Source organism: Acanthochromis polyacanthus, chromosome 5 (genome assembly GCF_021347895.1).
Source record: "Acanthochromis polyacanthus isolate Apoly-LR-REF ecotype Palm Island chromosome 5, KAUST_Apoly_ChrSc, whole genome shotgun sequence".
NCBI lineage: Eukaryota > Metazoa > Chordata > Actinopteri > Pomacentridae > Acanthochromis > Acanthochromis polyacanthus.
In genome coordinates, this window is record NC_067117.1 from 24,183,380 (window position 1) to 24,201,277 (window position 17,898).

The window sequence follows — 17,898 nt, forward strand, 5'->3', positions numbered from 1 at the left end:
ATAACAAAATAAATGACACGAAGTAACGTGCAACACTGAGCTGCCTTCTCGATTTTTTAAATGTTTCAAGGTTATTTTTTCCATAGTAATCACACTAGCTCTATTATCACCCAACAGACTCTGGAAGACAACTTCATATCCCACAATTCCTACTTCCGCAACCTAACGGCATACAGCAAGAAGAAGAACTTGTGTCTGCTCCCTGCTAGTTTGTTAGCTGCAGGAACAGTGACAAACGAGTTGTGGGGCTCAACTCTCACATGCAGACAGCTGCGGACATGAAAGGTAACACACTGGAAACAGTTTAACGAGTCTTGAGGGCTCTTTGGGAGAATGAAGGCGGTGAAATCCAGCTAGCGTTGGCTTTTGTTGATTTTCTGCTAAAGTTAGCATTCAAAGTAGCCCTTGAAGTTGTGCAGCAGCAGATCTGACGCCTCTCTGGGAGTGAAAGCTAGTAAACAAGGAGAGAGCTGTGACTTATGTAAAGAATGAGAGGAATATTGTATTACCCCAAGACTCTTGTTTGGTTTTCCAGCTACTGTTTGTACTAAGAAGAGTGACATTCAGCTACAGCTGCCTAGTATCTTTGAGAATAATAAGTCAGACCATAAAATTTTAATGTTCAGCACACTAGAGCCATGTCAAAACAGTAGTACACCATAAACAGCTTGTTCTTCAGTCCTAGTCTCAGTCACGAAGCTGCTGACCTTTGCTCTGATAGTTGTCAGTGTGTCTTTCGGTCTGTCCTGCCAGGTGTGTGTTCCTGCCATAAATAGCAGTGATGGATGGAGAAGCCCGAAAGGCGACAGCCTCATGGGAGAATGGTTTGCTGGCTCCAGTGGACCGCCTTCGATCAGAGAGGGCAGATAGCCCCACACCGGGACTGGTGGAGGGAACAGAACCAGGTGAGCTTTGTCTACTCTCAGCCCACTGTGTCATTTTATATATAACACCAGTTTACAATGTATGTCATCTCAAGGCACCTTACTAAATAATAGAGACATATGCAGCAAATTCAAAGTTCCTCTTTCGGCAGCACTTAGCAACGCTGGGTAGAGAAAAAGTTCCCTTTAACAGGAAGAAACCAGCAGCAGAAGCAGCCTAATGCAGGGCGATCATCTGCCTCAGCTGGTTGGGGTGAGAATAAGGAAGAGAGAACAAGATAGCAGATAAAAAAACAGACAAACAAAGCAGAACAAGAAACACTGGGAATATCAATGAGGCCAGTGAACGTGTAGCTCCACAGCCAGAGATACCTGCAGAGACGAGAAAACATACACTACGACAGGGAAAAGACAAAGTTAGTGACATGCAATGGTGGCATTATGCTGAGAGAAAGAGAGGAGAGGTGCTCAGTGCATCATGGGAAGACCCATAGCGGCATAACTACAGGAAGGTTCTGGATCACTTGAGTAGCTCTAGGAAAAAGGAAAGTTTTTGGCAGAATCTTAAAAGAAGGGAGGGCGTCTCCGTCCTGAACCCAGACTGGGAGCTGCTTCCTCTGGAGAAGAGTCTGACAGCTTTAAGGATCTACCTCCCATTCTCCTACTGTCAGTAAGCAATCAGACACAACAATGGTGTAAATTAGATTTTACGTCTACATTCGACTGACAGTATGAATGACTGCACAGTTCCTGAAACTTCAGATATGTCATTTTTATGTGTACTTCTACTTGCATGTTATTTTCACTTTAAGACAATGCCTTCTGATGCAGGAAAAATGAATCCTAGCAGTTAGCCATCAGTGGGATTTTCTATTTCAAAGACTGCAGGTCATTCTGCGTGCCTTGAGGCTTGGATAAATGGATTAAAGAACTTGGTGCATGAATACAATTTTGTTTTCATGCCATCTTGTGGCCCTCATGGGATCATCTTGCAACACATCAAAAACATTTTCAGTGCACGAGTACAAAGTTTACAGTTCACCAGAAAATGATTCCAGTCAGGCATCACTCCATGGATAACACGGATTCACTGCTTTAAAGGAAAAAATCTTTGCTGTAGCCTCTGCCTGCAATAATATTGATTATCAATGGATATGTAGTTATATAAACATGCATAAAGCACTGATACTTCTCTGTAACTTCCTTCATGATAAAAGAATGGGCCATGAGTCAGACTTCCTCCTGCTGACCAGTGGTTTCTAAGCAGAAAAACCAGAATGACTTGTTGGATTGTGTGAATAAACAATTTAAAGTAAAAACTTCTCTATTCTTTGTTGCTGTAAATGTTCAGCGTTGGGGGGGTTGGACTCATACTGAGCAATATGAGACAGCATGAACATGCACATCCTGTCTGTGGAAGCACAGGGCCAAGTGCTTGTGATGTTTGTGTAAAATGTTTAACTTCATGAATTGAAAGGAGTACCTGAATGCACCATTTCTTATATGTTCTGTAATAATAGTGATTTAGGCTTATGTGATAGACACATTTAATGCACGAGGAATATTGTACTATACGGACATTATAAGGAGAGATTATGCTCCAAAAACAGTAACAATTACAAACTTCTCTTGAGTGAAGTCTGTAAAATATATTTGTCACAGTGTTTCACATTGACAGCATGTCTGCAGCAGCTCACATCTGTCACAACACATTCTGCTTGAACAAGTCCAACACTGACAGGAAAAATGATGTAACATAGTCTGGATTTGGTCCTCTCAAAGTGGGGAATAAACAGGGCATTTTTGCAGCATTATGTTGCAGACCCATTATCAGACTTTTCAGCTCTAAATTAGATAAGCTTTGACCAGAGGTTGTTAATTTCCTTTACTATGGCTGCTCTGAAAAGTGGTAAACTAAATCAGAACAGTGGTGGCTTTTTTTCACTAATAAAATGTTTGTTAATACACCAGATCAAGCATCTGTTATTTGGACTTATTTAGAACTGGGTGAATCTTCATTCCGTTTTTGAGGGGAGTTTTTCTTCTTCTTTTGTTGTTATTTAGGATGTGATCTCCACATCTATCAGATTTTTCTGACACCTTTTCTGTCCAACACTAGCCTTATTTGGAACTGTCTTATCCACAGTAAAGGAGAGAGTCCTGGATGAAACACTTAGGGAAGCATTTTGGGGTCTTCAGCGTATGTGGGGGGAATTAATGAGACATATATTTGACATGCTAACCGGTTAGTCTTCATCCCTGTAATCCTTTCTCTTGAAAAAAAGAAACAATAACACATTGACACTCTATTATGAATATAGCTTACCTTCCCTGTGCTTGTCAAAATTTGTCTATTAAAGATGCAGAGTAGAGGCAGCATTATCTCAAGAGAACAAACTTCAAGGTTGAGTACTAAGTGGTTGGTTTGGTAAGTGGACTTTTGGTTAACCACCACACCTCCATTAGAGAGCAGTGCACAGCTGCTTCACTGAGTGTTTCTTTGGGAGCCATCTGGGAATGTCTTGTTCATGCAGGGGATGAACAGGCCAGGTCAATACATACAATACAGCTAAAAAAAACTCCAACAAGTCTCTATTGTTTTGTGTTGCACATTTATGCCTTATAGTGACAAATGTTTGGCATGATTTACCCCTACGTTAATGCAGGTGCTGGTCAGAAGAGTGCCATGTTCGTCCATGCGCAGTCCTTCGAGGATCTGACTGCAGCGGCTGAGGAAGAGGCCCTGAGGGCAGCTGAACTTGGCGAATCAGCAGGACAGTGCGCAGAGGAGCTCAAGGTGCTGGCAGGGGAGAAAGCCATTGAGGAGCAACAGAACAATGACTTTTCATCAGAGAGTAGGACCAAGGAGGAGGATGTGTCCAGTGAGGCGTGGCGGAGCCACAGAAAACACGTGTTTGTGCTGAGCGAGGCTGGAAAGCCGATTTACACTCGCTACGGCACTGAGGAGGCCCTGTCCAGCACCATGGGGGTGATGATGGCGCTCGTGTCTTTTGTAGAGGCTGAGAAGAACATCATCCGCTCCATCCATGCAGGTAAGATTATAGTACAGTATTAACATATGGTTCATAAAGCAAAAGGGCATTTTTTATATATAGATGTCAGATAGAGAGAGCGATTATCATGGTCAATATTTGGTATTTTTATAATTATTGGTATTTGTATTTTCATTGACCAATTATTGATAAATGTGCTACTTCAGGTCTGATGCAGCCTCCTCTCTGTATGCCGTCACTCTGTGATCTCAGAAATGTCTCTCCAGCAGAGTCTGCTGAAACTTGACAAGAAACAAACGCCATTGGCATAAACCAAGAAGTGAGCTACTCTCACAGTGGCTAAGGCTATGCATACAGCCAGCGGCTAAGTTAAAAAGAAGCCACAAATTACACTGAAGCATAGTCTGGACAACAGTAAATAATATTGCTATAAAATATGGAACTTAGGATATGAACTCCATATTACATATTCAGTTATAGTCACTGTTATCAATGAAGGAACCTGTTTATGAATGACAGGTTCTCTGCTGTCACATGCTGTTGAAACATATTCGTTCCAAATATCGGGTATTGGTCTTCCTCAACAACCAACAATCTGCATCGATATCATCCCCTAAAATCTCATTTCAGTTGATCCCTGATGTCAGATCTATCTAACTTTGGTACCTTATCTGTGTCAGATGGCTGTAAAGTGGTTTTCCTCACCAAGAGTCCTCTGGTCCTGGTGGGTGTTTCTCGGAGCTGCCAGTCTGACAAGGAGCTGCTGCGAGAGCTGCAGTACATCTACTACCAGATTGTCAGCTTGCTCACCCTCACCCAGCTCAACCACATCTTCCAGCACAAGCAGAACTATGACTTGCGCCGCCTGCTGGCCGGATCCGAGTATCTCACAGACAACCTGCTGCACCGTCTGGACCGAGACCCTGGCCTGCTGCTCAGTGCCGTCACCTGCCTGCCTCTTGCCAGCTCCTCCAGGGACGTGGTGTCATCAAGCCTGCAGGCCGCCAAAGCCAAAAACCTGGTGTTCTCCATCCTGCTGGCCGGCGACCGCCTGGTTACCCTGATCAGGAAAAAGGACCAGTTCCTGCACCACATAGACTTGCACCTAGTCTTCAACCTCGTTGGCTCCTCCTCGTCCTTCAGAGAGGGTGAAGGCTGGACGCCCATCTGTCTGCCAAAGTTCAACACTGCAGGATTTTTCCACGCTCACATTTCCTATCTAGAGCCTAGGTCCGAGCTCTGCCTCATCCTGGTCTCCACTGACCGAGAGGACTTTTTTAACATGTCCGACTGCAAGAAACGCTTCATGGACAGACTGAGCAAACGCAGCGCCTACCAGGCTCTGAAAGAAGCACTTAAAAGTCCCAGCTACTCTGTGGAGCAGGTCGGCATCCCAGAACTGAGGCACTTCCTGTACAAATCAAAGAGCTCAGGGCTGTACACCAGGTGGGCAATCACGTCTGTTAAATTTGAGCTAAGAAGCAGTTCTTAGTTAATTAAAAAGTTGCCTAAATGTTGAATGTTGAATCAATAATCAGAATGGTAGCTGAATAATTTAGTTTAATCATTTCTGCTCAGTAATATATCTTATTGTCATTGCTTTTTAAACCAAAGACTGATAATTAATCTGCATACATTTCAGAACTCGAGCTATCTGGATAGTACATATTAGTTATAAATGTTTCCTTTTTGGGACATTGTTTTTCCTTATGAGTGCAAATCCTCGTTTGTGCAAATCGTCTTTCTCCAGTCCAGAGTTTCCAGAGGTGTATCAGTCTGATGAAGAGCAGGAAAGATTGATGGGCTTGTACCAGGACCTTCACAGCTGCTTGCACCATCCAACCAGACCTCTCCGCACCTTCTACCGCTGCAGCGAAACGGAAAACCTGATGGCATGGGTAAGTCTGCAGTTGTGAGACATATTACAACAGAATTCTAGTTTCTTTAAGCACTGGAGCTCAAAATGGTCTACAGCTCAATAAAGGAAAACATCAAATTAGATAACAACTCACAAGTTCATCAGAGCGTCACAACATTATGTATCTTTATCGCTGAATTTGTGTTAGATTTCAAAATAAAATGCTTATCATGAGGAATCTGCAGTGCTCGTTTCCTCAATAGTGTTTAAAATGCCAATAATATAAAATGCAGATGTCACATGAAAATGAATGTTCTGTAATTCTGAAATTGTACATTTTGTGCATTCACATTGATGAGTCTGATAATATGACACTACATCAAATACAGTTAGTTATTATTACCAGACATCATTTCACTTACAAGCTTGTAAGTTTAATAATCAGAAATATTGTACGGTATAGTCCTCTTGTGATGCTGATGAGAATATAGCATCAAACCACATTTTACTGTACTTAAAAGGACAAGTATGCAGGATTTAGTGCATGTAGTGTCATTGCAGATTACAACTAACTCAATAACCCCTCCAACTCCCAGTGTGTGCGTCAGCCTGCAAACACGTAAGGTCTTATCTAGAGCCAGTGTTTGGTTTTTCCATTTTAGGAAACTGTAGAAACACTGCGGTGCAACATCATAGGCTCTTTTAAGCTCATGAAAACACAACAATTCGTTGTTACAAGTTTATATTAAAAAACGCAAATCCTGGGGCGTCATCCTCAAAACTCGATGATCCTTTCTTCTGCTTCCATTTGTGCTTTTGCTGATCTTTGTGACGACATGAGCTTGTTATGAGCTGATGAGAGAATCTGTACCTTGAGGTAAAGTGACACTCTTGCTACCAAAAGAGCGTTTACCTTTAAGGAATGTGGCTTTGTGAGGACCTGTGTGTGATTTAGGTCTGGTCTGGCATTATTGTGTAACAGAAGTAACGTTACAGCACATAGCCACACCCACTGTGAAGTGCGTGAAGACGGGCGTGATTAAGTCTTTGTGGTCCATCGTGAAGTGTCTCGATTGGCCTGAGGTTGTCTAACAGGCAGATGTTACGTACCAGGCTTGCTACCTTTAAAAACGAAATAAAAGCCAAGTTCATACAGCGCTACACTTTTATCTTTCTAGATCCTGTCAGAGATGCAGTATGTTCAGTTAATCTGACGGCATCTTAATGTGTTGACATCGTGTCTGAATGAGCACCCTGCTCACTTTTCCATAAAAGTCTTGTCTCGTGCACTTACCAAGTCGTACATACGGATATTTCCATAACGCTAACGACATGGCATAAATCTGAGCCGCACTCAGTCATATTAACAGAGACACACTTAAAGAACTGTGCTTTGAGCTGTGCCAAGTGATTTGGGGAAGGAATTTTCCACATTTCAGCACCAATATTCACCCAAAGACGTCACAGAGACGCTAAATACACAGTTTATGTGGCAAATTCCCCGCACACCTTTCTCACTCACTTTACATACAATTTCAAATCTATTTAGCTGCAAACTGAAATGTGCATGAAAAATACCACTTTGCTGTGATAAAGACAAACAGTAACTGCTTAGATTAATTACACATTAGCATCAGGATCCATATGCGAGTCTCCAAAGTGAGAAAGTTAAATACTCATAATTATAAATTCTCCTCGGCACAGTGAGTGATCAGTCTGTGCAGGGATCCAATGGCAATACAGGTGAGCTGTCACACACTGAATCACAGTTCAGTTTGTTGCTTCCAGCTGAGTTTAATAAGCACTTGCAGCATTAAACAGGAGCAGGATCATAATAAGCATCTGTAAATTGACAGAGTTGTGCACATTTATGCACAGAGCATCAGCAGTAACTTCATTAAGTGGCTGTAATTATAGATTATGACGAACATCACTTGCATACTGGGGTTTTCTCAGACATTGTGGTGGGTTTGTCTGAATGAAGCTGAGAGGATAATAACAGAAAAGTGATTTATGTCTAAATGAGAGAATGCTGCCAGCTTAATGAATGGATGAAGCAGCAATGTTACGGATCTCACATCTGAAAATAGCTTCTGTCTCCCCTTCATCACCACAGAGTTGGTACAGACAGTAAAGGTCACCAGCTAATGAGCCTGGATAGAGTAAAGACACTTCTCTTGAAACCATAGTTCTCTCTACTGAAACTTAACACCCTGACTAGAGTCTTGCAACACAATAAGTAGTTGCGTTTCAATATATCTAACAAGGCTAATAGTGCATGCAAACAAATGTTGCATCACAGATTTAGTGATCACTGGTGTGAGCTTCCATTGAGACTTGTGCCAGTAGGAGTTAGTTGTATTCTAAGAAAGTAAGAATTCAGTTGAAGCAAAGCATTTGTGAACTCCAGAAAAGCTACTTTTCCGAGCCCGTTTGTGTCGCTTATCTTGTTTTACCTTCTCTCCTGCAGGTGACAAGCGGCTTCGAGCTCTACCTCTGCTTCAGTCCGCTGGCGACCAAGGCCTTGGCGGTGTCTGCTGTCAACAAACTGCTGAAGTGGATCAGGAAGGAGGAGGATCGCCTCTTCATCCTGAGTCCTCTCACATACTGAGCCCTCGCTGCCGGCCGACCTCCTCAATCAAAAAGCGACGCCCTGAACACTGGCTGTCCTGGTGCCTACAGATGATCAAACAGCATCGTGTCAGCGTTCATGAATGATTGTCAAAGCTGCACATTCCTCGCTTTTGGAATCCTCTAATTTTATTGTCAGATTTGTGGTGAAGTGGGCTGTGCTGCAGAGCTAAATTAAAGCTGGCTAAATTTTTTAATAACTTTTAATTTGAATAACAGCAGACGGAGGCAGCATCAGCGCTGAATGCTGCTGTTGATGCTCTGTCTTTAAGAATTGTTTTACTGTAGCGCAGCTATTCTAACTCTCAGAAGTAGAACAATGTGGTTCTGTGTTTTTATTGCTTTGAGCTTAGTTTTTAAAAATTGAGAATCAAACTGTATTTGTAAAACTGGAAATTCCTCAAGAGCTGCAGTAGAATGTGTTGTGTTCCCGCTAACATGCTGGTAAAACATGAGCTAACCACATTCCAGTTGTGCTTTCTTTTTACCGGATGACCAATAACTGTAAGAACCATTGCCATTTTACCTCTATGCACTTTCTTTATGCAAACTGTGTCACTCCAAGAGAAAGACTGGACGCTGTTTACTGCTGTTAAATCGAATGTCAACATGTATTTCTAATGTCAGTTTAAAATAATCTAAATCTAAGTCATTAATCTTCCAGTGTCTATTAACATTTTCCGTTTTTATTCCCTTTACCATGATGTTCATTTAATACCGAAATTAAATGTTTCTGCTTGTGTCTAATTACGACGGTTCTTAGTTTTGTGGGATGCTGTCTTGCTTCATAAATCCAGTGTTGCCACATCTTTCTCCACTAATCATGCCTTAGCTATTAAACATTGTGCAAAGCCAACAATGAGATTTATTGCCGCTGAACACTTGCAAAATTGTCATACATAAATAAATGACTTGCAAAAAGATTCTGTGTCATGCTTGATTCTAACGCTGATGCTTACTGAGTGCAGTTTGAATGTGTTCGCCGTGCCAAAAACTGATTGTGCTCTTGATATTTTCCAGTTTATCTACAACTACTGTTGTCTGAATCTAACAGCCACAACATGCAAATAAACACAACTTTATGTACACAGTCATGGTGAAAGAGTGTCTTTATGAAACTTTAACAATTCATTTGTTAATGTTCATCTTGATAATTGTGGCTGAAGGGATTTTTGCAGTTCATAGTGTAATCAGGCCATACATTTAGGATGATAATAAGCAATACTATAGTACTGTATCCAATATGTGTGTTGGTTATGTTTAATATCCCTGTTGTTTAAGCTGTAATTGATATGATTTGTGGATGGGTTTTATGTAAAAAACAAACAAAAAACAAAACACTTATAACCCACCCATAAATCATGTCAGTTACAGCTTACAAGAAGGATATTAGACAGAACTGCTGCATAGGCCCAGATATCAGAGACAGTGCTATAGCATTGCTTATATTCATCCTAAATGTATGGCCTAGGGAAAAAAAACATTACCTAAAACCCCCTTTTTTTTCAAATATCACCTCAATGAATGAAATCAAGTCATTGTGATACATTCATGACACTTCATGTAGTGTCGGGACTTTTTTCTTTAACAAAAACCGCATTACATTAGTTGAACTGGTCCTTAAAAGCTGTTTCAACAGGTTGAAACATGTATATTGGTTGTAATTTAGAGCATGTAGCAGGTAAAATAATGCCGTGATGAGACATGAGGATAAGGCAATCACTTTATGACACACCACCTGCTTTACCGTCAGACCAGGACAGAAAACATCAGACATGCTGCTGTTAATTGGCTCTGGGCATCTGTGAGGCGGTGAATGGGAGGAGCGAGCAGAGGAGAACAGCTCAGACTCAGAGTGGAAGTTAAAGTTAAATCCGAAAGCAAAATTTCACATGTTCCGGCGCTTTGTGAGGACAGACAGGCTCTAACTTTTGACATGATCGCGTAATCTTGAATCAACCGGAGCAAAGACCCAAAAGAGCATCTGTGCGCTTTTTCAGAGTCAAACCAGAAGCAGAGCTGACAGCTTCCCTGAAGAGGACAGTAACTAACCAGCTCAGGTGAGCTCTTATTCTCAATTACAGCCGTGTCTTTTGAGAAATTACGGAAAGAAAAGAGAAAAATAACCGCCATATTAACACCCATCCATTAATTCAATCCGTTTTATCCATGAGAGGGTCAGAGCTTCTCCCAGCTGACTCTGGTAATAGATAGATCCATAACAAACATGCTATCAGTATTTACAATGAAAACCAGAAAACAGAATACTAAAAGGGATAAAATGTATGTTTATTTTAATTAAACCATTTACTTACAGTCCAGGTTGTAGTGAAACTGTGCAGCAGTTTGTTCTCACATGCTGTGAGTGATTATTATTATTATAACACTCAGTATAGCCTACATCAAGGTTAATCATACAGCAACTTTCAAACAGCCTGAGATGATCACAGTGTTGTCCAAGTTATCAGCCCAGCAGCTACAGAAAAATATGCAAAACACATAGAATAAATGTTTAAAATCAACTTGTGAAGCAAAATAAAATTCTAAAACAAGGTGAAACAGCATAGCAACTTGGAAAAACAATTTCTAAAATAAAATAAAGATATAATATCAAAATATGAAGAAAGCTGAGCAATCAAAAGCCTTTAAAAATGTCTATGTCTAAGTAAAAAAAATGCAGGAGGATCATTTAAAGGGGAAGTTCCAGGGTCATAAATTAAATTCATAATGCAATTCCTAACACTGATAATGGTTCATATTGATTGGCGGAGAAAGGTGTTGCCTCAGCTGATCTTTCAGGTTCTGTGCAGTTGCTGGAATCAAATGACAGCTTCCCTGTGGATTGAAGTCAAAGCGCACTGGCACTGCTCCACTGAAGTTCAGGCAGACTGTCACAATAAGGAAACAGCAGCGTGAATGTGGAGATAAGCTTAAAAAAAAAAAGCTTTACTGAAATGATAAGAAACACAGGCTGACCATGATGCTGCACAATTCAGCCTGAACCGTGCTGACTTGGCCATCTGGTTGATTCTCTGATTGTTTTAAAGAGTAAAGTCTCAGAATTTAGATCTTTCTTAAATGCGGTCATCAACACAGAAGGGTTCTGGTGGTTTTGTACTGGGTTGGGATGCATTTCCTGCCACTAAATCAATGTGTCCCTTGAGTACAATATGTTTTGACTATTGATTGTCTGCACAGCAGCTCATGATGTATGCGCACTGATTAATGACAGAGAGGAGCTCTTTCATCTTCTGCTCTGTTTAAATGCCCCCAAAGAGCCGGTGAGCAAGGCACTAATGTAATGAAGCTGTTGTATTTAGTGGTCTGTAGTACACTTGAATCCATCTTACAGACAGTCAACAGGTCATTGTTGTAAGAGTTAAATGAGGGGCTACACTGATTTAGAAACCTTCATGCTGGCCTGTAAATAGCACAATGAGCGGAAACTCAATTTCAACCATTTGCTTTATTAACCACGAACATGAAGAAAGCCAATCAGTGCCATTACTATGTGCGACCATGTCCTCTACCTTTCACCTGAGTTTCACATGGAGCGCCAGATGTTAAAATGTAACAGGAGATCAGTAGCCTTCCATGAATTATTGATGCAACGACATTCAAACCTTTCCATACCACTGCTTCAGAAAAAACAAGCATTGTTATACTTTTTATATTTTTGGTCAGACCGAAGTTTCCCTGCTGATAGATAAAATATGCTGGTGGCATTCTCAGGCGTGAGCAAATGATTGGTTTCTTCTTCACCTGGGAATTTAAAAGGTACTTGTCGTCTCATGGCCATCCGTCCATGCACATCGTTCCCTCTGAAAGGCACGTAGTGGTTGTGACAGGAATGCAAAGTAGAGAGGTCAGTGTTCTTGAATACAGCCTGGCTGTGATGTGTCGGGTTAATGATCCACCCGACAACGTCTGTTCGTGATGAAGACGAGGCTCGCAGTTTGAAAGGCATTTAGCTGGATGCTGTGCAGAGATTGATCCGGATGAGCTGGGGAAAAATTTAGATTTGCTAAATTTGGTGGATTTAAGTTGAGCAAAGGTCATTAACTTGGCTTGTTGCCCCCAGATCTCTTGAATAAAACATGACTCATTTGGAGAGTTCATCTTTGGATTAGCCAGAATAAACATGACCAGACAGATATGAATGACCTGCGCAGGACGTCACAGTAATAAAATTTCATTTACGTCTTACTACGCACTGCCCACACAACTCATTGTTCAATTATCTAAACATTTCCTGTAAGGGTTTGTGGTGAGTCAGAGGAAGCTTTTATCTGATGACCATTCATGCTTTTATGATCAGACTCAACCAAGATGATAATATTTGTTGCCTCAGATCTTCAGTGCAGATCATAATTTAGAAGTGGAATATTGATTTTTCAGGAACAAATGCACACACACAGTTAGCAGCATTTCAATAAAAGAAGAATACCTGTTTGTGACAAGCTGCTGATGATTTTAACGTTTTCCAACAGGCTTCAAAAAGCTCAAAACTAAAATCTAAATCATTTAGAAGTCTAATATTATCAAAAACTGTTGCCACAATAACTTACAATACACAAATGGCTAGATCAAAGTACGCTGTTGTTCATAGATTGTCATTTGTACTTAATCCTTTTGATTTGGAGGAAAGCCAGATGTATTTGAAGGCCTTGAAAACACTTCTAAGTGGACATTTAGCTAAAAGAATAGTTTGGAATTTTAGGAAATATTCTTATTTGGTTTCTTGCCCAGGATTTGATGAAAAATTGATTAAACCCTCATATCTGATTCTGGTGGCTAACTACACAAAAATGCACTGTAAATGTTATAGTTTGTTATAGTTTGCAGCTTCACAGGAGGTTATGCACCAGAGATTGGGTTTTCTTAAAGGGCTGTTACCATTGCCATTTATTGGTAATCTAGAAAGGCAGAAAGCAAATATTTGAAACCAATATACAATAAATGTTATGTTTTATTAGCATGTGATAGCAGAGAACCTGTTATTCACAACAAGGCTTCTTCATTATTAATCATGATTATAACTGAATATGTAAAATAGAAACACAAGTGATTAGATTAGGATGATCTCCTCTGTTTATGTGGATCGACTGAGACTGACCAGTTTGTCTCCCAAAGTTAAGTTTGCTGTACTTATCTTTTTCTTAATCTTTCACTGTTCTATCACTTTTATTCCCCACTAAGATGCATATCCTGCATCATTACTAATTATTGTTATCCAGGCTCTATTTCAGGGTACTGCTAGCTGTTAGCATAGCCTTAGCCAGAGTAGCAAATTTCCTGGTTTGTGTCAATGACTTGTTTCTTGTTCACAGTACACGAGCATTATTTGCAACTGTGGACAGACTAACAAACCCTCGTGTGTCAGTAGCCCCTGAGCTGCATTCTACCAGGGCCTGCAACGACTTTGCATCATTCTTTATAGAGAAAATCCAAAACATTAGACAAGCAGTTAATGCCCCCACAGCAGGTTCAGGATATGCCCTGTGTCAGCGTAAAACCATTTTAAACACCATGACGCAATTTAATCCTATTAATCACAAAAACCTGGAGGACATTATACATCAAATAAACTCCTCCTCCTGCTGTCTGGATATTCTGCCAACAAGGTTTCTCAAAAAAGTCTCCCAAGTACTGCTGGCGGATCTTTTATGGATTGTGAACTTGTCTCTTATGTCAGGTGTTTTTCCTCAGGCTTTAAAAACTGCTGTGATTACACCACTTTTAAAAAAGAGCAGCCTCAACAAGTTACAAATGAATAGCTTCAGACCAATCTCTAATCTCCCATTTTTAAGTAAGATCATTGAAAAAGCAGTTTTTCAACAGCTAAACAATTACTTAATAAAAAATAACAGCTTCAATGTTTTTCAGTCAGGTTTTCGACAGCACCACAGCACTGAGACGGCTCTCATTAAGGTAATTAATGACATCCGCTTAAACACAGACAGCGGCAGGATGTCGGTCCTAGTCCTGCTGGATCTGAGTGCTGTGTTTGACACAGTCGACCACAATATACTACTTAACCGACTGGAGAACTGGGTGGGACTATCCAGCACAGTACTCAACTGGTTCAAATCTTACCTAAAGAATAGGAATTACTTTGTGTCTATAGGTGACTTCACGTCTGAGCAGACAGTAATTACATGTGGAGTTCCCCAAGGTTCCATTCTGGGGCCTCTTCTGTTTAACATCTATATGCTCCCACTGGCTCAGATTATTAAAAATAATAATGTAAGTTACCATAGCTATGCAGATGACACGCAGATCTACATTACAATGTCCCCAGGAGACCATGGCCCTATACAGGTGCTGGGAAAGTGTATTGAACAGATAAATGAGTGGCTGTGTCAAAACTTTCTTCACTTAAATAAAGACAAAACTGAGGTAATGGTTTTTGGAGCCAAGGAAGGGCGATTAAAGGTGAGCCTAGAGCTTCAGTCTTTACAGTTAAAAACTGCAGACTAGGCCAGAAATCTGGGTGTGGTGATGGACTCAAAACTCAGTTTTGGAAAACACATTAAAGCAGTTACAAAGTCGGCTTACTATCACTTAAAAAATATCTCAAGAATTAAAGGGCTGATGTCTCAGCAGGACCTGGAAAAGCTAGTCCATGCATTTATTTTCAGTCGGCTTGATTACTGTAACAGTATCTTTACAGGTCTACCTAAAAAAACACTCAAACAACTGCAGCAGATTCAAAACTCTGCTGCCCGAGTCCTCACTAAAACCAAGAAAAGAGATCATATCACTCCAGTTTTAAAATCCTTACACTGGCTTCCTGTCACTCAGAGGGTAGATTTTAAAGTCCTGCTGCTGGTCTACAAAGCTTTAAATGGTCTAGAACCAAAATACATCAGGGACCTCCTGACTTAGTATGAACCACCCAGACCACTCAGGTCATCTGGATCAGGTCTTCTCGTAGTTCCTAGAGTAAAAACCAAACACGGAGAAGCTGCATTCAGTTTCTATGCCCCATATACAGTGCCTTGTGAAAGTATTCAGCCCCCTTGAACTTTTCAACCTTTCGCCACATTTCAGGCTTCAAACATAAAGATATAAAATTTTAATTTTTTGTCAAGAATCAACAACAATTGGGACACAATCGTGAAGTGGAACGAAATTTATTGTATATTTTGTACTTTTTTAACAAATAAAAAACCTGAAAAGTGGGGTGTGCAATATTATTCGGCCCCTTTACTTTCAGTGCAGCAAACTCACTCCAGAAATTCAGTGAGGATCTCTGAATGATCCAATGTTGTCCTAAATGACTGATGATGATAAATAGAATCCACCTGTGTGTAATCAAGTCTCCGTATAAATGCACCTGCTCTGTGATAGTCTCAGGGTTCTGTTTAAAGTGCAGAGAGCATCATGAAGACCAAGGAACACACCAGGCAGGTCCGAGATACTGTTGTGGAGAAGTTTAAAGCCGGATTTGGATACAAAAAGATTTCCCAAGCTTTAAACATCTCAAGGAGCACTGTGCAAGCAATCATATTGAAATGGAAGGAGTATCAGACCACTGCAAATCTACCAAGACCCGGCCGTCCCTCTAAACTTTCACCTCCAACAAGGAGAAGACTGATCAGAGATGCAGCCAAGAGGCCCGTGATCACTCTGGATGAACTGCAGAGATCTACAGCTGAGGTGGGAGAGTCTGTCCATAGGACAACAATCAGTCGTACACTGCACAAATCTGGCCTTTATGGAAGAGTGGCAAGAAGAAAGCCATTTCTCAAAGATGTCCATAAAAAGTCTGGTTTGAAGTTTGCCACAAGCCACCTGGGAGACACACCAAACATGTGGAAGAAGGTGCTCTGGTCAGATGAAACCAAAATGGAACTTTTTGGCCACAATGCAAAACGATATGTTTGGCGTAAAAGCAACACAGCTCATCACCCTGAACACACCATCCCCTCTGTCAAACATGGTGGTGGCAGCCTCATGGTTTGGGCCTGCTTTTCTTCAGCAGGGACAGGGAAGATGGTTAAAATTGATGGGAAGAAGAATGGAGCCAAATACAGGAGCATTCTGGAAGAAAACCTGTTGGAGTCTGCAAAAGACCTGAGACTGGGACGGAGATTTACCTTCCAACAGGACAATGATCCAAAACATAAAGCCAAATCTACAATGGAATGGTTCACAAATAAACGTATCCAGGTGTTAGAATGGCCAAGTCAAAGTCCAGACCTGAATCCAATGGAGAATCTGTGGGCAGAGCTGAAGACTGCTGTTCACAAACGCTCTCCATCCAACCTCACTGAGCTCCAGCTGTTTTGCAAGGAGGAATGGGCAAGAATTTCAGTCTCTCGATGTGCAAAACTGATAGAGACATACCCCAAGCGACTTGCAGCTGTAATTGCAGCAAAAGGTGGCGCTACAAAGTATTAATGCAAGGGGGCCGAATAATATTGCACGCCCCACTTTTCAGGTTTTTATTTGTTAAAAAAGTTTAAAATATCCAATAAATTTCGTTCCACTTCACGATTGTGTCCCACTTGTTGTTGATTCTTGACAAAAAATCAGAATTTTATATCTTTATGTTTGAAGCCTGAAATGTGGTGAAAGGTTGAAAAGTTCAAGGGGGCCGAATACTTTCACAAGGCACTGTATATGGAACAAACTCACAGAAAACTGTAGATCAGCTGAAACTCTCAGCACATTTAAATCCATTCTTAAGATGTACCTGTTCTCCGCTGCTTTTGATTAAAGTATTTTAAATTATTTTAAACCTTATTTTATGACAGTTACTTTTAACAGTTATTTTAACTCTTATTTTATAACAGTTATTTTAAACAGCCTTTGTTTTCTGACTCTTGTTTTTGATCTCTTTACTGTTCTGACTTTTTTTTAATGATTTCATAAATGTTTTCTTTTGTTTTTCTTTTAATAATCGTCATCCTCTGTTCTTAATGTCTTTGTAAAGCACTTTGAATCGCCTCGTTGTTGAAATGTGCTATATAAATAAATTTGCCTTGCCTTGCCTTCAGTTTCTGCAGTCTCTGCTTGAGAGACATTTCTGAGACCACAGAGTGACAACAGACAGAAAGAGAAAGTTGATCAGACCTGCAGCATATTTAGTTAATCAGTTAATCAATTAAAAAAAGAAAAATACCAATATTCTGAAAAACACCACATATCGTCTATGATAATCATCCAGATCGATAATCAATCTATTCCTTTTATGCACCAGGCACTTTCTAAGCCTGGAATATACACCGCCTGGATTTTATGTTTGATGACTTCTAATTTGATGGTAATGGCAAGAAGCTACTGCTTTAGAAGCTTGTCAGTGGATTTTGTTAACTTTGCAGAAAACCCAGCTGGCCAGTTTTGTCCTTCAGTCTTTATGTTAAACTAAAAGATTTCTGTTAGACATGCATGGCATCTTGTCGCTCAATTCTCTGCAAGTAATTAGGTGTTCTTTACCATATTTGTGTTGCAGATGACAATTTGTGAATGATTTAAAGACTTTGTTTCTTTCATACAGGTGTCA

At 40.5% G+C, this 17,898-nt stretch overlaps 1 protein-coding gene across 1 annotated transcript; it reads left to right on the forward strand.

Moving 5' to 3' along the window:
- Positions 1-60: 60 nt before the first annotated feature.
- mon1a (MON1 secretory trafficking family member A) lies at positions 61-9,310 on the forward strand. Its single transcript, XM_022189075.2, has 6 exons — positions 61-285; positions 754-905; positions 3,551-3,937; positions 4,579-5,344; positions 5,649-5,796; positions 8,227-9,310. Exons 2-6 carry the CDS (start codon positions 782-784, stop codon positions 8,365-8,367), a joined length of 1,566 nt encoding a protein of 521 aa, XP_022044767.2. The 5' UTR covers positions 61-285; positions 754-781; the 3' UTR covers positions 8,368-9,310.
- The last annotated feature ends 8,588 nt before the right edge of the window (positions 9,311-17,898 follow it).